The 22,719-nt window shown below is 37.2% G+C and overlaps 1 protein-coding gene and 1 long non-coding RNA gene across 8 annotated transcripts in view; one reads left to right on the top strand and one right to left on the bottom strand.

Annotated features, from left to right (window-relative positions):
* LOC128686962 (multidrug resistance-associated protein 1-like) overlaps positions 1 to 22,719 on the top strand; it is a 75,200-nt gene that overhangs the window by 45,942 nt on the left and 6,539 nt on the right. For 6 of the 7 annotated variants that reach the window (XM_070082681.1, XM_070082684.1, XM_070082677.1 and 3 more), the window contains 16 exons: positions 33 to 209; positions 1,054 to 1,221; positions 2,175 to 2,355; positions 3,086 to 3,200; positions 5,338 to 5,881; positions 7,025 to 7,111; positions 8,858 to 8,984; positions 10,406 to 10,626; positions 12,059 to 12,239; positions 13,232 to 13,340; positions 14,077 to 14,203; positions 14,323 to 14,412; positions 15,315 to 15,332; positions 16,076 to 16,234; positions 17,609 to 17,767; positions 18,234 to 18,400. In XM_070082681.1, the coding sequence (XP_069938782.1) occupies positions 33 to 209; positions 1,054 to 1,221; positions 2,175 to 2,355; positions 3,086 to 3,200; positions 5,338 to 5,881; positions 7,025 to 7,111; positions 8,858 to 8,984; positions 10,406 to 10,626; positions 12,059 to 12,239; positions 13,232 to 13,340; positions 14,077 to 14,203; positions 14,323 to 14,412; positions 15,315 to 15,332; positions 16,076 to 16,234; positions 17,609 to 17,767; positions 18,234 to 18,400 (2,630 nt within the window). The remainder of the gene's footprint in view (positions 1 to 32; positions 210 to 1,053; positions 1,222 to 2,174; positions 2,356 to 3,085; positions 3,201 to 5,337; positions 5,882 to 7,024; positions 7,112 to 8,857; positions 8,985 to 10,405; positions 10,627 to 12,058; positions 12,240 to 13,231; positions 13,341 to 14,076; positions 14,204 to 14,322; positions 14,413 to 15,314; positions 15,333 to 16,075; positions 16,235 to 17,608; positions 17,768 to 18,233; positions 18,401 to 22,719) is intronic. The other variant, XM_070082678.1, reaches the window with a different exon arrangement.
* Positions 2,311 to 12,606, bottom strand: LOC138852377 (uncharacterized). Its single transcript, XR_011391702.1, has 3 exons — positions 12,140 to 12,606; positions 7,043 to 7,179; positions 2,311 to 2,421 (listed from the first exon to the last, which is right to left on the bottom strand). It is a non-coding gene; the product is annotated as an uncharacterized lncRNA (long non-coding RNA).

Below are 22,719 nucleotides of genomic sequence, written 5' to 3'. Positions count from 1 at the left end.
TATACCTAATATTTATTTATGTATTTTCCCAGGGAACAGTAGCCTACGTGTCTCAGCAAGCATGGTTGCAGAATGCCACCATAAGAGAAAACATTACATGGGGTCTGCCTTTCGAGGAACATCGCTATCACGATATTTTACGAGCGTGTGCTTTACAACTAGACATAGATATGCTGCCTGCTGGTGATATGACTGAAATTGGAGAGAATGTAAATGTGACTTGGACCTGCATAGCATGGGCCAGTAGGCCTGCTGCAGTGCTCCTTCTTTCTTACGTTCTTATGTTTTTAATTTATAAGTTGATAACAGAGGTATTATACTATGCATACATTAAACTTCAAAAAGCAGCACTTGAAAAGAAAATTTTTTGAGAAACTAGATTTTTTTTAAGAATTACCACAAACAGATTTATTTTTTAAACTGGTACCCCAGTCCAATCTCTGCTTTTTTATATAATTTTAAATATCATACATAATATACTTGGGAAACTGGTATATTTTCCCTTTTTTTAAGAAATTGTTATAAAGTATTTTGTTTTTATATCCTGTCATGGGCACTATGGTTTTTAGAGTTTGCTGTGTTACAGTAATTTATTACAGTAGTTAACAAATAACCTAAAATTTTAGGGCCACTAGAAGAAAAGTAAATTTAAGAGTGAAGCTGATTTGATTTACCTTATTATTAGATGAATTTGGTGTTCTGTAGAAATTTATTTCACCTGTTAGGATTCAGTTAGTCTGGACTCTTGGCTACGTATCTTCTCCACAAGAAGCCCACTCATAGGAGAAAGAAACTTTTGACAATATTTCGGACCAACTTGGACCATTAACTAGACACACACTAACTCATGAAGGTAAGGGAGCCAGTACATATACTTCCCTTACCTTCGTGTGTTAGTGTATCACTAGTTAATGATCCAGCCGGACTGAAACGTCGTTATGAGTTTCTGTCTCCTATGTGTGGGTTATTTATGTGTTGTTCCAGTCATGGTATTGTGCCTTTTTATTCTTTACATATCTTGTTGGTAGCAAGTTTTGTTGACTTTCTTCCCAGGGCATCAACCTTAGTGGTGGGCAGAAGCAGCGTATTGCTCTTGCAAGAGCGACCTACAGTAACACAGATGTACTGCTCTTGGATGACCCACTCAGTGCTGTTGATGCACATGTTGGTCGTTACATCTTTGATCACATTATTGGCCCAAATGGTTTACTCAGACACCAGGTAAATGTTAATCTTTGCCTCTTGTGATACATTGTTAATTATTGTCAAATCACGGATACTGTTAGTTAATGTTGACTCTAAGGTATGATGTACTTTAGAGTTGACCAATAGTAAGTTTATTTAGGTACAGGTACACATTACTCAAAATTATCATGCATAGTAACTTTCTTTCTTCTTTCAACACACCGGCCATATCCCACCGAGGCGGGGTGGCCCAAAATGAAAAACGAAAGTTTCTCCTTTTACATTTGGTAATATATACAGGAGAAGGGGTTACTAGACCCTTGCTCCTGGCATTTTAGTTGCCTCTTACGACACACATGGCTTATGGAGGAAGAATTCTGTTCCACTTCCCCATGGAGATGAATAGTAATACAGTATATTATGAATTACATAAAATAACCCAAAAAATCAGGCAAAGTGACTTATTTCCACTGGGGTCATTGTGGTTCATTGCATTAAATGCATAGTGTTCTCCAAAGGTGTGTCACTGTTTAGCACTGGCTGAATCATATACAATATATTATTATTGTTTGATCATTTTATCAATTTTTTCAGTTCATTTTTGGTTTGAGTGAATTTGCACATTATGAACAGCAGTTCAGGGTTTTGTTTCTGTCACCTTTCCTGAATAATGATATCATAGTTGCAATTTTTCAGTTATCTGCATTTTAACTGCACTAGGTGTGCACATTGTTACAGTTCCTTATCTTAACATTCATGGTGACACTGTTCATCTGATATTCCTTGTGTCTATGTAGTTTCTTTCACCTTTGCAGTTCCTGACCAGACCCCTTAGTGCTTAACATGATTGTCTCGCTGACACGTACTTCATGCACAGTATCATACCAGTAGTATGGTACATACACTATATATTAATGTGAAAAAACAAAAAATGAAAGATGATTTGCATTTCCTATGCTAACTAATAGCTTTTCAAACATATTTTGCAGACCCGAGTTTTGGTGACCCATTCAGTGACGTTCCTGCCACTCGTTGATCAGGTGATAGTGATGAACAATGGTCGAATGGTAGAGAAAGGAAGTTTCAGTCAACTAATGGCACAAGGAGATGATTTTGCTACTTTTTACCTCCAGCATATGAAAGAGGAACCTGCTGATTCTTTCGATGAAGGTGAGTCACTCTGCCTTGGTGGAAGGACGGCCCTATTTATACAGCAGGTTAGATTCTGGGCTGCTGCTGTAAAGCAAAAATTGCTATGAAGTGAATCATGTCCTTTTTTTCACTTTCAAATGCATATAAAAGCCTGATAACATGTTTATGCTATCATATAATAAGTGAGCATTAGAGCTAGGCCAAAAAAAAAGGCATGTACAGTACACACATTACTTACCTTAAAATATTTTTATCCTTAGCATATAGTGAGTGGTGAATATATTTATTGTAGGAAGTCTGAATAAATGAAGACTGGGTATAATTGAAAACCGCTATGTCAGCAAAATGCTAGTAAGTGAAGTGCTCTAAAGTGGGGCTTTCCTGTATTCATATATAAAATGTTGATGTGAATTCTTGTAGTAAATGTTGCCTTGTTCACTCCATCACCTATGATGTGCCCTGCAAGCTTGGGAATACTGTACAGAGTATGATTATGAAATGCAAAATAAAACTTTTATAAGCTAGCTTCCTTTCTTTCTTACTCTGTCTTTTCTCTGTACTAGACAGTAATTTGCTCTGGGTGCTAACTCATTTAGAATATGGATCTCTTACTTAGTAGTGCCATAGTATGCATTAATGTTTTGTTTAAATTTCCTGTATCATAGAAATAATTGTAACTCCTCATGATTCCTATCAGCAATTTTTCTCTTAAGTCATACTGTGCTGTTAATTTTTACTCCTACTACAGACTCCTACCCAGGTGATGATGGGATGACTAGCCTGTATAAGCCCACTGCTGAGGGACAGTGTTACGTGCCTCAGTTATCTCAGTGTAACATGAAGGAAGAAAACGTCAGTGTCAGGTACAGTATGAGTATTTTATTTCTCTACATTAGGCTTAAGTGGGACTAAGGTATATAAAATCTGACTTGTGTAAGTCTTAGAATACATTATTAGTAATATTATTATCTTCCTGAGGTGTACCTGAGGAATGGGAGGTAATCATGTTTGATCCAAGGAAGGGAAGGATAGCTCCAACTCCTTGGATCAAGAACCCTTCACCAGCATCTAGTTAGAAAAATGGGTTCTTGGAAAAACGATTGACATGCTCCACATGATCCTGTAGAAGAAAGATGTATGATCCAAACATAGACTGGAGGTGATCCATGAGAGCCTCTGCACTTCTGGCTCCTTATTCATCATTTAACCCTTTGACTGTTGCAACCCCCAATCCTGAGGTGTCTCCTGGTGTTGCAAAATTTAAAAAAAAAAATTATTTTTTCTTATGAAATGATAAAGAATCTTTTCCGGATTGTAATGACACCACAAAAACGAAATTTGATGGAAAACTGACGGAATTATGCTCTCGCGAAGTTAGCGATCTCGGCGCTGTTTACAAATCGGTGATTTCGCTCACTTTGAGCCCTATTTTTGGCTAATTCCATTGTTCCAGTCGCCCAAACTCATAGCTATTTCTTTAGAACTCCATTTTTTCTATCGATTGAGTACAAGAAACTGCCCATTTACCGATTTCAACTACCTAATACGTAATGTGGTCAGAAATTTGCAATTTGGCCAATTTCATGAAAACTAAAAAATATGACAATTTCAAAATAAGGTCCAGAATGAACAATGCAGACATTCCTGGCTCTAAAATAACATTTTCTTTGCTCATCAGTCATGTTTCCAGGCCCCTCTGCTGTTACTCTTGCTTTCTATTTTGAATTTTTATTCAAACAAAAAATAGAAGACTTACTATTATGCAGACTACTGCAATACTGTAATAATTATATAAATAACATCAATCCATTCATGACTGCATATTAGAATGGCTAGTTGGACATTTATTGGACAATGGCATCATTTGTTTACTTTTGAACATTGGCAAAAATCAAACATTTCCCCTACTTTGAGCTCCATTTCTAGGTTCTTTTTATAGTAAAATCAATCAAAATCACCTCTATTTCTATAATATGTTTTCCATTCTATCAAATGAGACCAAGAAAACGAGAATACAACCATAAATACTATACGAAAATAGACCACAAAGTCGACATTTTAATTAAAAAAACGGTCGGAGTTTTTTTTTTCTCATTATGCACTGCGTGCTCCAGGATTTTTTTTATATGGTGCACACTGACCACACAGACCCATTCTCTCACATGTGGGCCTACCAGCTTTCTCCTGCTTGATTTGAAGCCGCTAGAATTTATGAGTATATATACGTCAAACACGGTACCTCGTAAGATGTATATATACGGCTGCGACAGTCAAAGGGTTAATTAAACAGATGAGGCTCTGGAATTTGGGCATGGAAGTGAAGGGAAAAGACATGGAATGTCCATCATGCTGGCAAACCTCTGGTTTCGTTAGAAAGCAGAGAATCAGAAGCATATACTGAGGCAAAAGGGTGAGATACTGTAGTCCTACTGAATTTTTTTTTTTTGTAGGTAAGTGGGGTCAGGAGGGGTTATTGGGGCAGGGTTGTTTTCTTAGTGTGTCAGAACCCAAATACTATTTTTTTATAAGATATTTGTAATATTCAACACAGTAAAAACCAAGAGCTGGAGCTCAGCCTCCACAAACTCATAGGTACTGACCACGGTACAGACGGGGATTGAACTCCTGGTGAGTGAATTGTAAAACTGCGAGTTCAATCCCCGCCTGTACTGTGGTTTGTTTGCAATCATGTCATTACGATTTCTTGAGTCATAGGTACTGTACTGTAAATACATATACAGTGGACCCCCGCATAACGATCACCTCCGAATGCGACCAATTATGTAAGTGTATTTATGTAAGTGCGTTTGTACGTGTATGTTTGGGGGTCTGAAATGGACTAATCTACTTCACAATATTCCTTATGGGAACAAATTCGGTCAGTACTGGCACCTGAACATACTTCTGGAGTGAAAAAATATCGTTAACCGGGGGTCCACTGTACTGTATACAGTATTGTATGTGCATGTACATAATTTCTAATGCTCTGAATTTTTACAGAACACCCCAGAAGGAAATTATTGCAAGTCCTATTCCTCAAGACTACATTCAGCATATCTCTGAGAGTAACACTGACACAACAACAGCTTTATGCAGTGGTGCTGAGGATAATACAAAAGTTACTAAGAATTATTCTGATAAGAGCAGAGAGTTGCTCCAAGAGTCACAGGATTGTGAGAGTGCAAAATTTGAGCATCAGAATAAGATTTCTGCAAGCATGTCAATGTTACATACAAATGGTAACAATTGTAATGGTGTGAAAGGAAATGCTGATGAAAATATTACAAAGAAACCAAATGAAGATTGTGAAAAAGATGAGTTTTCCTCTTTGTCTTTAAAGAAGATGCCTAGAGTATGGTTTGATGGTATTAAAAATGCTAAACAAACTGAAGCTCACAAATGCATCACATATGACACTGTTGGTGGTAGGAAGAAAACATCCAGGCATCAAACAAATGTACAATTGAAAATTATTGATAATGCGAAGAACATGAAGGAAAAGAGAGGTACTATTGTCCAGGAGGAGAAGTCACAAACAGGAAAGGTAAGACTCCATGATCACATGTACTACAATAAAAATTTTGTCCTTGGAATATTAGGCATACAGTAGAACCCCATATCCACTGATTCAGTATCCACTGTTTTAGTTATCCATGGTTTACTGTGACCCAAAAATACCTCTTAATTTTGCATAATAATGACCCCAAAGTGCAAAAGTAGAGAAGCTGGCAGTTCTTCAAAGCCTAAGAGAAGCTGTGAAGTGCTTCCCATCAGTGAAAAGCTGATAATTCTCCAATTATTGTGCAGAATTTATCAATTAAACTTAATAATAGGTATGTATATGACTTATACATAGGATTTGCTATTATCCACGGTTTTGGTATCTACAGCATGTCTTTGAAAAGTATCCCCTGAGGATATGGAGGTCCCATTGCATATTACAGTGAAAAAATAATGAAGAGTTAGCAGAGTAAAAATGCTATATTATCAAGTCTTTCCTGCGGAATTTTGCAGGGTAGTTGACATTATTATTATTATTATTTTTTTTTTTAACAAGTCGGCCATCTCCCACCGAGGCAGGGTGACCCAAAAAGAAACAAAATCCCCAAAAAGAAAATACTTTCATTATCATTCAACACTTTCACCTCACTCACACATAATTACTGTTTTTGCAGAGGTGCTCAGAACACAAACAGTTTAGAAGCATATACGTATAAAGATACACAGCATATCCATCCAAACTGCCAATATCCCAAACCCCTCCTTTAAAGTGCAGGCGTTGTACTTCCCATTTCCAGGACTCAAGTCCGGCTATATAAAATACAACTGGTTTCCCTGAATCCCTTCACTAAATATTACCCTGCTCACACTCCAACAGCTCGTCAGGTCCCAAATACCATTTGTCTCCATTCACTCCTATCTAACATGCTCATGCACACTTACTGGAAGTCCAAGCCTCTCACCCACAAAACCTCCTTTAACCCCTCCCTCCAACCCTTTCGAGGATGACCCCTACCCCACCTTCCTTCCCCTACAGATTTATATGCTCTCCATGTCATTCTACTTTGATCCATTCTCTATTATTATTATTACACTCAAAACTTAGCACTAAACCTACAAGGGTCATATGGGGTAGTTTAAATAAATAAGGTTTTAGGATTATAGAGCAAATTTATTTATGTTACAGGTGTCACACAGAGTGTACCTTGCATATGGTAAGGCAATGGGAGCTGCATATGCCATTTTGCCGATTGTGTGTATTGCTCTTGCTCAGGTAAGTACACTGTAAATCTTCTTTCTTTCTTTCAATAAACTGGCCGTATCCCACTGAGGCAGGGTGACCTAAAAAAAGAAAAGAAAAACAAAAGTTTCTCTTTTTAACTTGAGTAATGTATACAGGAGAAGGGGTTACTGTCCTCTTGCTCCCAGCATTTTAGTCACCTTTTACGACACGCATGGCTTACAGAGGAAGAATTCTGTTTCACTCCCCGTGGAGATAAGAGGAAATAAACAAGAATGAGAACTAGTAAGAAAAAGAAGACCCAGTGGGGTGTGTATATATATATGCTTGTACATGTATGTGTAGTGTGACCTAAGTGTAAGTAGAAGTATCAATAAACATACCTGAAATCTTGCATGTTTATGAGACAGAAAAAAGGACACCAGCAATCCTACCATCACGTAAAACAATTACAGGCTTCCGTTTTACACTCACTTGGCAGGATGGTAGTACCTCCCTGGGTGGTTGCTGTCTACCAACCTTCAATTTCCTTTAGTACAGTCATCCCAACAAATTCATGGACTTAATTATTCATGGGTTTTATTTATCCAGTCTTCTTATTTGAAGGGAAGCCTGTAAGTAGATTGTCATTATTAACCAGATTAGATGATATATTACAAAAATATGGTCTCTGAAACACAAAATGAACCTAAATATGAAAAAGCAGATATAATATTTGATATTTTTTAATTTTCTGAGGATGGGTAAGACCCTCCTGCATCTGTTTTATAGTCTGTTTTTAGTCTATTTTACAGTGTGTTTTATGGGTTTTTAATAGGTCTGATTCAATTATTGGGACACCATCAACCATGACCACATTGGAGATGCAAACTTAATTTTTTGATAAATAAGACACTTGAGCAACACTTAGGAATCTTTATTCTGGAAACATTTTTTAAAACCAGTGGCTTCTTCAGTCCAATACAGAGAAATGGTAGAAGGTGAAGAGGAGTTTGAGGGACTGATTACCTCAAACTCCTCCAGAGGGAGGTTAGCATGGGCCCCATTGGGGCCCATGCTAACCTCCCCATGGTGTATAAATATACACGTACCTAGTTGGATGGACCTTATTGTAGCTAGCTGGCCCAGGAGCTTATGCATTGGCCTGGAGTTTTACAGCACTCACTTGTCATGGGTTCTAACCCCACCTGTACCGTAGTTAGTTAGCATAACAATAATAATAATTTTATTTCAGCACGATACATGTTTGTACAAAGGAGTATAACAATTGGGTGTACATCCCAAAAGCCCCTATATATGCAGAGTATTTCAGGCAAACTTAAGACTAACTTAAGATTAATAAGGCAATAACAGTGTAATAATTTTGTACATGTGGTCATTAGGTGAGTTTACAGTGAATAAAAGAGAATTGAATATTCTTTTAGTTCATGTTATATGGCTTTAATTATAGTTTTGATTATTAACCTAAGGCTGACACAATTATTGAATCATTAATACTTCAATATCATCCTGAATTTTTCTATTTATTTTTTAATAAAGCTTATTGTAATATTATCCCTTCGTTGTGAAGGAACAACATTGAAAGTTTCAATGTTAATTCATATCCCGCTGTGTTTCTGGTTTTCGGATGATAATTTTCATACCCTCCTTATTATTTCCCACATAGTTCTTGGATATATTTTTTTTCATTTACTTTTGTTAGTGACATTCTGAACTTCTGTTTCTATAACTGAGACGTTAAGTTGTAATGTATGCTACGTATATTTCTTTTAACATTAGGGAAGTCAAGGTGGCAGTAATGTATGGCTCTCTCAGTGGGCAAGCTCATCGAACACTAATGCCACTACAGGGAACTTCGGGAGGACAGCTTTCCTGAGTGGGTATGGTGTGTTTGGTGTGGCTCAGGGTAAGTTCATCCTGTATTATTACCTCATGTTTAAGAGATATATGCGACAGGACCCCAATGGAAATAAGTCACTTTGTCTGACATTTTTGGGTTATCCCAGGTTCTCTACACATATGCTGCAATGTATAATTTAACTGTATTTGTGTATACCTGAATAAACTTACTTGCTTACTTATCTTTATTGTTGAAATGCTTCACCTATACAGTAGGCTTCTTAGTGAGAAATAGAGGTGACTATGGAGACAGAAGCAGTGGCATAGTAAAGATGATGTGATTAGTTCATCAGCCTTGAAGAAGTAGTCTTTGAGATGGTCATTCCCTCAGCCTGGAGAATAGCTCAGCTCCATAGTCCGGAACAATTGCCGTTCATTCATTTTACTGGATCTAACATAGCATGGAACTTCGATATTTACTTTTCTAGGTTAGGATAGGTTTGGTTAGGCTAACGTATATTGACCTTCATTTACATATAAATACCCGACAGTTAACTAAAAAATAGGACTAGTACTTACATCTCCCAGCATAAGGTGTATTGTGTTGCCATAGAGCATTTGTTTCCTGAATGTTAAACATCAGACGTGTTTCTTTACACCTGGTGTCCATGTTCACCCATGAGTATAATGGGAACCTGGGTGTTAGTCGACTAGTGTGGGTCGCATCCTGGGACAAAACTGACCTAATTTGCCTGAAATGCTCTGCATAACAAGCAGCTTTCTATATAGTAGTATGTCACTGATGTCAGCAATGGTCTGTATACCTTGTACATGTACTTGAAGTAAATAAAGATATTATTATTATTATTATTATTCTTTCTTCTTTCAACACACCGGTCGTATCCCACCAAGGCAGGGTGGCCCAAAAAGAAAAACAAAAGTTTCTCTTTTAAATTTAGTAATTTATACGAGAGAAGGGGTTACTAGCCCCTTGCTCCCGGCATTTTAGTCGCCTTTTACAACATGCATGGCTTATGGAGGAAGAATTCTGTTCCACTTCCCCATGGAGATATTATTATTTTTATTATTATTATTATTATTATTATTATTATTATTATTATTATTAATTATTATTATTATATCTCTCATGAGTATTTATGTAGACCTATTGTGTTGATGCAGTATGTAGGCTTCCATTTGCAGTATCTCATTACCTACTTTCAAGAGATAAGGGTGTTAAATATTCAACGCTTACTGCTCTGTGGAAGCTGTCCATGAATTGTTAATATGTACGTAGCTTTACTTCTATAGGATTCCCACAGTTTCAGAAAAGAAAATCACTAGATGCTAAAAAATGTAAAGGAAGCTGATTTAGATTTTACTGTAATTTTCTGAAGTTGAGACATTCTCATGCTGTTGCATTAACTCGAGGGTACTGTGCCACCTTAATATTTTTAAAGATTTCTTATCTTTTGTTGTTTCTTTCAGCATTCTTCTTTTTCGTGGGCATGTTGTTGGTGATGCTGGGCTGCTTGAAGGCTGCTAAGGTCCTGCATAAGCAACTCCTAGAAAGTGTAATTCATTTTCCCATGAGGTTCTTTGACACTAACCCAAGCGGACGTATCATCAATCGATTCGGCAAAGAAATTGACATACTGGACAATGTTCTTCCAGGGGCCACAAGAGCCACAATCAATACCTTCTCAAGTGTATGTCATAATTTTGAAGAGTATTTACTGGCCAGGTTGTAGCAGTGACCTTCAATATTCTTTTGTGCACCATAAGAGGCGACTAAAATGCCGGGAGCAAGGGGCTAGTAACCCCCTTCTCCTGTATAAATTACTAAATTTAAAAAGAGAAACTTTTGTTTTTCTTTTTGGGCCACCCCACCTTGGTGGGATACAGAGTATTTTTAAATACTGTAGCACAGTAGTAAAGTCTGTCAATACCAGCATGGTTGGGACTGGAATTAGTCTGCTTGCTCTAAAACTTTATGAATACATATCTTTTTCTCATGTATGTACTGTATTCTCAAACAAACAGTAAATATGTCAGCTTCTCAAATATGTATTTCAAGTAACTTTCAAGTAACTTACAGTTGGTTTAAGTCTTGATTTTTTCAAAAAAGTAACTAGCTTAGGGACACTCCTTGAAAATGGCAGCTTCCTCAAAAATTTCCATTTCTTAAATACCACTTTTTGCAATGCTTGCTATACAGTATATAGCTAAATGTATACTAAACTTATGTGATATTTATCAGTCCTATATTTATTGTAGCTTTATGAAGTGGTATTCAGTATTTCTCTATGAGATGTCACACATTAATCATTCCTGACATAAATCAGAGAAAAATTCATCTCGCTGTTGGATACACATCAAGTACATCCACTATGTAATGACGTATGTAACATATGGGTCGTAAATGCTGCAGCAAGGAGGAGGCTGGAGCAGTGGAGATGTTGTGTCTAAGGGCAGTGTGTGGTGTAAACATTCTGCTAAGAATTCGTAGTGTGGAAATTAGGAGGAGGTGTAGAGTTACAAAAAAGTATTATTCAGATGGCTGAAGAGGGGTTGTTGAGGTGGGTTGATCATTTAGAGAGGATGGAGGAAAATAGATTGACTTGGAGGGTGTATAAATCTGTAGTGGAGGGAAGGAAGGGCAGGGGTCATCCTAGGAAAGGATGGAGGGAGGGGGTGAGAGAGGTTTTGTGTGTAAGGAGCTTGGACATGCAGTAGGCATGTGTGAGCATGTTAGATAGAAGGGAATGGAGACAAATAGTTTTTGGGACCTGACGAGCTGTTGGAATGTGAGCAGGGTAATATTTTGTGAAGGGATTCAGGGAAACTGGTTTGCCAGACTTGAGTCCTGGAAATGGGAAGTACAATGCCTGCAGTTTAAAGGAAGGGCTTAGTATATTGGCTGTTTGGAGTGACATCTAAACTGGCATATCTGGGCACCTCTGTGTGAATGATGGTGACCCTGTGTGAATGATGGGTCACCCTGCCTTGGTGGGAGATGGCTGACGTGTTAAAAAAAAAAAGTGTTGAATATATGGCAAGTATATATATAGTGCTGTGTACAGGCATTAAAAATATGATGATAATGAAGGCTCCCACTAATAAATATGTATATTGTTTCAGGTATTGACAGCCTTAATTATTATTGTGGCTGCTACTCCTTTGATTGGAGCATTTGTGGTGCCCATAATGTGTGTATACTACCTGGTTCAGCTGTTGTACGTGGCCTCGTCTAGACAGCTGAAGCGAATTGAGTCATCTTTAAAGTCGCCCATTTACTCCCATTTCGGTGAAACTGTTCAAGGTAAGTTATGTGATTACAGTATACTGCACTTGCTCTGTTGATCATTTTCTGTTGTGCGCAATCACTTGTAATCACTGTTCTTCACCGAGTCTAATAGAACTTCATGTTTGTTTCCTTTATATGCAGTCCCTGTTTCTAGTCTCCTCTGTCACAGGTTGTAAATTAAGTCTTTAAATTAAATGTGATTTTTTTTCTCAATCTTTGTTAGTTCTTTTTTTTTTCAGAAAACTACCAGTGTCATATCCCACCTCCAGGACTGAAGTCCTGGAGGTGGGAAATACTGTAGCTGCACTCTGAAGGAGGAGTGGAGATGTTGCGGTTTGGAGGATCACCTGAACTGTGATGTCGGCACCCTTCTGGCAAGGCAGTGCTTGAATGAGTGACAGTGAAGTGTTTTCTTTTGTTGGGTCACCCTGTTCATTTGGCATTGTTTAAATATTATGACTAGCTCTTACATCATCACCTTGTTTTGAGTATTACAAATGTTTTGTATAAATTCACATCCTCTTTTTAATTTTTTCATTTATTTAATATGAATTCTTTTAATTTTAAGGCTCACCCCGTGATATTGTTATATAATACATCTTGGAATGTAGAACAAAAGATTTTCTATGTTGGCATTAATGCTATAACCTCCCTTGCCCAGGATACACCTAAACTCAGACTCACATGTAATGCACCCTTCAGATTCAACAAGTCGCACCCTTCAGATTCAACAAGTCTTTCTCACTAATCAGTAACCAGGTGTTAGAATGATAGTCACTAATACTGTGGCAGGAATAATTCATAACTAATCCATGCATTAGTGATGAGAACTGACCTGATTTTCTCTTCTGAAACATCATCTGTCTTCTAATCCAAGCCTAGTTGAATTGTTACTCAACTAGCTTTCTTCATTATTTAATGACCAATGAACTTCTATATCTGCTGGTCTGTCAGCACCCTGTGCTTTTTACAATCAGTTATTGACCTCTAGGTCATTTGTCTGGCAGGCGTTTCAACCATACGTGCATTCAGGAGAGAAGAGAGCTTCTGCTTAGCATCAGATATGAAGATTGATAACTGGCAAAAAGCATTATATACCAACATTGTTGTTAACAGGTTAGTTTAGCCAGTTTTTTAGAGTAATCATTATTTATGCGTGTACTATACTTTGTGTATTTTCTGTGCTTCATACTGACTGACTGACTTGCATGTGGGTGTGGTAGGAAAATGGCTACAAAAAATCATTTTTCTGTGTTCCTGTTACTTGTACAATACAACTACTGTACTGTATTTTCAGTATATAGAATCTGCTGAAAACCCATTCACAATGCTCCCATTTTATTCTCTCATAATAAAGCCTTTGGTTTAATTTTAAATGCGTGAAAATCTTCTGTAGCATTAAATCAGCATAGTACTTAGAGATATTGGTGTGGTGGTCACATAAACCACTAGTATATCAAAAATAATTATTATGTTTTCTTGCTAATGCTTTTGGTTGTGTCATCTCTCTAAGAGGAAGCTGAAAAATCTTACCTTCATATGAGCTTTTCAGTACACAAATAACCCACAAATAGGAGAGAGAAGCTTATGAGGATGTTTGGGTCCGACTTGGATCATTTACAAGTCACAATGTGACTTGTAAATGGTCCGAGTCAAACTGAAACCCCACTATAAGTTTCTTTCTCCTATGTGCGAGTTATTTGTGTATTGTCCCAATCATGGTAATGTTGCAGGATTCTGATGCACACTCTCCACTCTTTCATTTTTCTTTTATTAACAAGAATTGACATTCTTCTTTTGCATTTTAATTTTAGGTATATAGTGGAGCTCTTTATGGCATTTTCTCTCCCAGGTGGCTTGGGGTGAGGTTAGAGTTAATGGGGAACTTCATCACTTTAGCTGCATCTATCTTAGCTGTGGCCATGAGAGATACGCTGAGTTCTGGTATTGTAGGACTCTCCATAACATACGCCATCAATGTGAGTACGGGAAAACATTGATATTTATTCAAGGTTAACAGTGAGAAATGGTGATATAGCAAAATTATATGGGGCATTAATGTGACTGACTTTGTTGTATGACTTACACCTGTCTTCAGGTCACAAACATGCTCAGCCAGCTGGTTCGCCAAACATCAGAAATGGAAGCCGATGTTGTATCTGTTGAACGCATTCGAGACTATATACAGGTAAGTTTCTCCTAGTTACTGTGTGTATGTACGTAAGACATTTTTATAAGTACCCGTGGATTTATTGTAATTAATTTTGCAGTGTTGTTTGGAATTATAATCTTAATATGATTGAAAGTTTTTACCCCATAATGGGATTAAGTAGGTGTACAATATGCCAGGAATAACTTGTGAATCACTTAGGAAAGACAACATTTTGGGCATAAAAGAAAAATGGCAGTTGAATAAATGATAGTGACTGTGTTTTCTGCTTTGGGTTATGCTGCCTGGAAGGAGAGGGCTGTCGAGTTAAAAAAAAAAAATCATCATGATGCTGTCTGTCAAGGCTAAAAGAGGGAAGAATAATTTTAGAACACCAACTTGAGGGATACCTTTTTATTTTTTTTAATGCAATTGCCATCTCCCACTGACGCAAGGGTGACCCGAAAAAGAAGCACTTTCACCATCATTCACACTATCGCTATCTTACCAGAGGCATGAAGACACGGCAGTCTAAATGTCCCTCTAAACAGCAGATATCCCAAACCCCTCCTTTAGAGTGCAGACACTGTACTTCCCACCTCCAGTATAGTACTATAGTCCCTAAAATGATTTGACAAAGGCAAGGTGAATATTTCTTTCATGTTCTGTTTTTAGTGTATTGCAAAGGCTTGTTTCACCAATGTAATAGAAATGGTAAGAAAAGCAGATAGTAGGGCAAATTCTCAAAGTGTTGCTGGCAGGTTAAAAAGAAGCATTGTACATAAGCACCAGTGCATTAATTTGAAGTGAAAATTTAATATCCAGAATTTATTGTATTTTATGGCATTAAAGATGTTTTTTTTCCAAATAGTATAAGTCTTGAAAATTTACCTAGCATCTTTGAGGCTGAAGTACCGTTTATCTTTTTTTCCAAAATTTAGCCGCTTAGAATTGAGGGGGTAAGTTCTCGACACCGGAGCGTCTTGTTCACTATGAAATATTGTATTTAGATTTGTAATGTGCTGTCTGGTGTTATTTAAATTTGTAATATACACTAGAGTTTACATCATAACTTCACATCTTATTAAAATATAATTAAAATTCTGTGAATTGCTTATTAATGCTTCTGTGAAAGTCAATTGATACCTGAAACATATACAGTGGACCCCCGGTTAACGATCACCTCCAAATGCGACCAATTATGTAAGTGTATTTATGTAAGTGCGTTTGTACGTGTATGTTTGGGGGTCTGAAATGGACTAATCTACTTCACAATATTCCTTATGGGAAAAAATTCGGTCAGTACTGGCACCTGAACATACTACTGGAATGAAAAAAGTTCGTTAACCGGGGGTCCACTGTACAGTGGACCCCCGGTTAACGATATTTTTTCACTCCAGAAGTATGTTCAGGTGCCAGTACTGACCGAATTTGTTCCCATAAGGAATATTGTGAGGTAGATTAGTCCATTTCAGACCCCCAAACATACACGTACAAATGCACTTACATAAATACACTTACATAATTGGTCGCATTCGGAGGTGATCGTTATGCGGGGGTCCACTGTATATTACATGTTGATATATTTTCACAAACAGTGTTTGGTAAGTTATATTTCACTTAGTTCACATGACTTTCTTATAATATTGGACTGACGTACCTTTAAAGTGAAATAAGTCTTCAGTTTTCAACATTTTTCTAGAAAGAAACTGAGACTAAGTTGAGAACAACAGGACCTAAACTGTCACCTCTATGGCCCGAGAAAGGCAGCATTGTATTTGTGAACTATGAGGCTCGCTACAGACCTCAGTTGGATCTTGTACTGCGAGGTATCACCTGTACTTTCAAGCCTGCTGAGAAGGTAGGCATTATTAATAATAATGAAATCTTTAATATTGCTTCTCATTACATAAATGAACCTCTGTGTAGAGTTCTATATTTTGAGCTCTTTCTTCTTTCCCTTCATCTTGTCATGAATTTACATGTGCAGCATTTGGGAATCTTAATTGAGGAAATGTTTCACCAGCTAGTGACTTCTTGCAGAGATAATCATTACCTCAGCCTGGAGTTTGTGGACTGAACACACTGACTCCAGGCTGAGGGACCGATTACCTCATTCTCCTCCACGTCTCTCACCATTCTTCTCTGTATTGGACTGAAGAAACCACTGGCTGGTGAAATGTTTCTTCATTAAAGCATCTCAAATATTGCACAAGTCTCTCATTCTTCAGTTTGTCAGTTTTCTAAACCATTACATCACATTTACACTCATTATTTATATGTTATTTAACTTATTTGCTCTGACTGCTCTTCTGTTATTGTTCTCTTTATTATTAATTTCTTTCCATTGACTTTATCTGGAAGTCCAACAATTATTATTTGTTAATTACAAATTTTCTATTTTATATATGATTAAAGTTTGTAGGTTATTTCTAGGCAAGAAAGAAAAATGCTACAAGCATAAGTTGAATTCATTGTTATTTTAACCCATAAACGGTCCAAGCAGATCTACGTTCACATGTGTAGTGCTACAAAAACAAAAGTAGATCTAAGTTTTTTTTACATATTTTCAAATATAACAAAAAAAAGTAGATCAAAGTTTTTTTTACACATTTTCAAATGTAGAAAAACAAAAAAAAGATCTACTTTTTTACATACTTTCAAATGTTGAAAAAACGTATATATACGCTTGGGCCGTTTACGAGTTGTTTGAGATTCATTATTATTCAAGGTACCGTAAATAATAAGACTGACATCAACATTATTATTTAATAATGATCATACATTATAAATATTATACTAGTGTCATCAAATTCTTACATTATAATTTGCTAGGCCTAAATTTACACAGATATTGTTTATCAGTATATACAGTACAACATACTGTACTTTAAAGAATAAAAAAGGCCACAATACCATGACTGGAACAGTACACAAATAAGCCACACATAGGAGACTCCTAGGTGTGGCTTATTTACGTACTGTACTCTTGTTTACGTTTTGAAAGAAACTTCCTTGAAAACTTAATATTTATACAGCTTGCTACTCAAAATTATTTGTCAGCAGGCATTTCACATTGAGTTTTTACCTGTTAGGGGACAACTTTTTTTTCATTTAGCATCATTGGTTTTTGTGCCTGAGGGAGAGAGAAAGAGAGAGAGAGAGATAGACAGAGACAGCAAGCTTATTTCTTGTTCAGCTAAACATACAAATATGAATATTAAACTTTCCTCAGATAGGAATTGTAGGAAGAACTGGTGCAGGCAAAACTTCCATGACTCTTGGCCTGTTTCGTCTCATTGAAGCTGCCGGAGGTCACATTGAAATTGATGGTATCGATATATCAAAGATTGGCCTTCATGAACTACGAAGGCAACTCAGTATTATTCCTCAGGTATATATAATTATTGAACTAGTGTAGATACACCTACACTACAGTGTACAGTGAATAATACAGAGTTAAGTCTACATAGCAAATTTTGCTTTAGTTTTGGGTTTATTTTGTGTTTCAGAGACCTATCTTTGCCATATATCACTGTAATCTGTTTAATATTGTCATTTATAAGAAATAATGATCAAAAGAAAGAAATTTAGGCATAGCTAGATTAAATGTTGGCTAATTAAATCTTCTCATTGGTTACCTTTCAGTAAAAATGTTTGATAACTGAAATCCATGGTTACATGAGACCATGAATATTTAAGGATGACTGTACTATATTGTTGAAGAAAGGATTTAACTAAATTTAATTGAACTTTTATTCACAGACATAAATGTGTAAGTAATAATGTCAGATGCAGTACAGATAAAAAAAAATCTTGTCAAAAGATCTCATAAATGCAATTACTGCACCTTTTTCCAGGAGCCTGTACTCTTTAGTGGGACTATTCGGCTAAACCTTGATCCCTTTGGAACCCACTCTGATGATTCTTTGTGGCAAGTATTAGAGCTGGCACACCTCCGTGACTATGTTCGAGGGCAACCACTTGGACTACAGCATACTGTTGATGAAGGAGGTGCAAACCTCAGGTGACAATACTGTTGTTTTGTCTCTTATTAACCTAGGCTTACAAACACATTATTAGTATTATTATTACAATCATAACTAAGTGCCAAACCTACAAGGGTCATACATCATTGTCTTACATCTGCAGTATATGTCCATAGTGTGGACTCTTGTCATTTTAACTAGATTGTTGAATATAGCCACGGAGAGGAAGAGTCATCTCTCAGAAATTCATTCAGAGTATCATTAAAACACTGCTACACTTTCATTCACACACATCTTACATTATGTCATTGTGAACTTACGGTGTAGACAGAGGTGTCTACAGTATTGTGTCTTTTAATGAATCTTTCCTGTGTGGACATACTGTGTGCTTAAGTGGCATATACTATATGTCTTGGGATTGACTTTGACTCAGTTTGCATGTTGTTAGCTTTTATTTATGTTTGAGTGTATTAAACTCTAATTCCTTATTGACTAGTGTGGACTCAGTCTTGTGGACTTAGCCTGTTCTAGGACTGTGTTGTTTAATCGCTGTATTTTGTAGACTTCGTCCTTAACTAGCTGGTATCTGAATACACGCATGCACTGTGTTGCCATGGGGTTGTGTGCAGGGGAGTTGCACATTTTGATACTTGTGTGAGTCTTAAGAGTTGTTATGCAATATATCTTTTAAATAACAATCTACTGTTGAACTTAAAATAGTAATCAACTGTGAGTTGAATAACTTACACTTGGCATTATGGTGAAAAGACTTCGACTCGGATATTATTTCAGTTATGTTGTTGAGGTGGTTTGGTCATTTAGAGAGAATGGATCAAAGTAGAATGACATGGAAAGCATATAAATCTATAGGGGAAGGAAGGAGGGGTAGGGGTCGTCCTCGAAAGGGTTGGAGAGAGGGGGTAAAGGAGGTTTTGTGGGCGAGGGGCTTGGACTTCCAGCAAGCGTGCATGAGCGTGTTAGATAGGAGTGAATGGAGACGAATGATACTTGGGACCTGACGATCTGTTGGAGTGTGAGCAGGGTAATATTTAGTGAAGGGATTCAGGGAAACCGGTTATTTTCATATAGTCGGACTTGAGTCCTGGAAATGGGAAGTGCAATGCCTGCACTTTAAAGGAGGGGTTTGGGATATTGACAGTTTGGAGGGATATGTTGTGTATCTTTATATGTGTATGCTTCTAAACTGTTGTATTCTGAGCACCTCTGCAAAAACAGTGATAATGTGTGAGTGTGGTGAAAGTGTTGAATGATGATGAAAGCATTTTCTTTTTGGGGATTTTCTTTCTTTTTTGGGTCACCCTGCCTCAGTGGGAGACGGCCGACTTGTTGAAAAAAAAAAAAAAATGTTGTATCTCGTGACTTACGATTTTTCATGCAGACTAAAACTATTTTTGTACAAAATGTCTTCATTCAGTAAAGATAAGCACACCTTTACACTGTTTTGCCAAATCTCAAGACTGGTGAATACAAATAAGACTCTGGTTTAAAAACCATGTGATGGTTTGTCTGCAGCAGCCCCTGCTTTGGAACCAGAGGCAAACATGTTCAACGGAAATTTGTACTGTTACTTGTGACACTTCAAGGCTGTACAGTATTATGTGTGAGCTGGAGGAGCACCTCCAGCAAGGAAACTCACACAAGAAAATACAGTGGACCCCCGCATAGCGAACGCCTTGCATAGCGAACAATCCGCATAGCGAATGCTTTGTTCGCCAAAATTTTGCCCTGCATAGTGGACAAAAACCCGCTCAGCGACCTTCGTCCGAGACGCGTCCAATGTGCGGCCTCAGCCAGCCTCACATGTGCCGCCCGTCCCATTGTTTACCAGCCAGCCTCCGCGGTAACATTCAAGCATACACTCGGAATATTTCGTATTATTACAGTGTTTTCGGTGCTGTTTCTGGAAAATAAGTGACCATGGGCCCCAAGAAAGCTTCTAGTGCCAACCCTGTGGTAAAAAGGGTGAGAATTAGTATGGAAATTAAGAAAGATTTTGAAGGGTTTGGGGCTAACCCTGAGAAGCCTATGCCAGTTGTGGAATCCATTGTGCCTACTTCAAAAATTAAGGAAATGTGTGCACAGTGGGTTGAACTGCAAACCTTTATGGATGAAAATCACCCTGACACAGCTGTTGCAAGCCGTGCTGGTGACTATTTCAATGACAATGTTATGGCCCATTTTAGACAAATCGTAAAGGAACGGCAGGTACAGAGCTCTATGGACAGATTTGTTGTGCGACAGAGGTCCAGTGACTCTGAAGCTGGTCCTAGTGGCATTAAAAGAAGAAGGGAAGTAACCCCGGAAAAGGACTTGCTACCTCAAGTCCTAATGGAAGGGGATTCCCCTTCTAAACACTAACACTCTCTCTCCCCTCCTCCCATCCCATCAATCATCACCAGATCTTCAATAAAAGTAAGTGTCATGTAATTGTGCATGCCTTTTTCAGTTTGTGTGTACTAAAATTAACATTTTTTTGTGGTAAAAAAATTTTTTTTTCATACTTTTGGGTGTCTTGCACGGATTAATTTTATTTCCATTATTTCTTATGGGGAAAATTAATTCGCATAGCGAACATTTCGCTATGCACGGATTAAGTTCGCTATGCGGGGGTCCACTGTACTCAACTGAATAAACAACACTGAAAATCAAGAGAACTTGTCCTTTACTCAAATCTAATTTGCTCAAATTTACTGTAAATTGAATTAGTGGCATAGTGAGTTGTCTTTACTCTCAATGCAATAGGGAAATTCGACAGTAAAATGATGAATCAATCAAAAATGTTAAAATGGACTCAATAAATCTTGTGCAAAATTAAAACAAACTGGGAGAAACAATTCACTAAAAATAAAATAAAATGGCACACAAAGAATAAAATATTATGCACAGAACAGAGCATAAGAAACTGCACTGAAATAAACTGTAGCAATACTGCAAATAACAATTGCTAATCAAAAGTGCTGCACAACACTACATAAAATGTCTGAAAGAAAAATTTTAAATGGCAACACAATGCTTGCACAAGAATTATTGCAAAATGAGTCAATGTGCAATAATAAAAAAAAATTACACACACAAGAAAATACAGTTTACAAGGAAAGAAAATATAGCAAGGAATGAACTGAGGGAACACTTTAACTCTTAACTGCAACTAAGCAACACTTACTGAACAAGCAAAAGAACAATTTACTTTAAATGAACAACTTAAAAATTGCACTAAGAGTGAATTTGTTCAATGAAACATGAAAAATAATAGGTGCAAAAACACAGAACAAAAGGTTTGAACACTTACAGTGATGCAGAACACAACACATCAATATAAACACAATACTAGAATTTTCTTGATATGAAACTTGATGTGTGAAAAAATTGATAATAATTGTCTTGCTTGCACAAAACAATGGCAATATTGTCTGTGGAAATAAGACAAATTAGACACTGGCTAAATGAAAAGAATTAACACAAAAATGTTCAACACACTGAGAAAATTGAAATAAACTGGCAAGAATACACAGATACTGGGAGGAAAATATAACACATAACACTGAGTTGTGATGCAGAATATAAGGTAATAAATTACTGAATTACTTCACTGGAATACTGAGAACACAAGGTGATTGTGAAGTGGAAACACAAGTTCTATACTGCTCATATGTGTTGCACACAAGGAAAAAACACTAAGGTACTTACTTCAAGTATAAAAAAAAAAAAGAAGCACAACACAACAGACATGAAATTATGCACAAAAATTAACACTGAATTAAGAAGATAAAAAAAAAAATATTGCGAACAGTATATAATGAACACTGAGTCTAATCAAGAGTTACTGAATGTCACTAAGAAATCACTGGAAACACAAAAAGAAATGTCTCAACACTCGCAAATGTCTCCATGAAAAATATTATCACTGTAACGACTTGGTGAAGAATTAGGTAGATGGTGGTGGAGGATGTTTATATTGTCTTGCGGCTGGCTACTGTCCACACGTGATCATAGAATTTGCGCTTACATCGACGATTGACTCACACAGGAGGCTTTCAACGGTGGCACCACTGATGAAGACACACTCTAGCTCTTGACCCCCTATGTGGTCCTTAAAATATGGTGCTAGGACCCGTAGCAAGACTACAAACAGTGGTAGTGGTTTGGTGAGTGAGGCAGCTGAGGCAGGGCTGAGGCCGCAGTGGCGAGACCACGTGGTAACTGGGCCTATGGGATGAACAGCGTAAGCCTCACTGGGGACATTCTCACTGGCGCGCAAACTCTAAGCTGGCTGGCTTAAAACAAACCCACGAAATACCACAACACCACAGGGATGAAAAAGCACTCAGAATGGCTT

This window comes from Cherax quadricarinatus, chromosome 7 (genome assembly GCF_038502225.1).
Source record: "Cherax quadricarinatus isolate ZL_2023a chromosome 7, ASM3850222v1, whole genome shotgun sequence".
Taxonomy (NCBI): Eukaryota; Metazoa; Arthropoda; class Malacostraca; order Decapoda; family Parastacidae; genus Cherax; species Cherax quadricarinatus.
The sequence above is the reverse complement of the archived record's forward strand: the minus strand, read 5'-3'. Positions and strand labels throughout refer to the sequence as shown.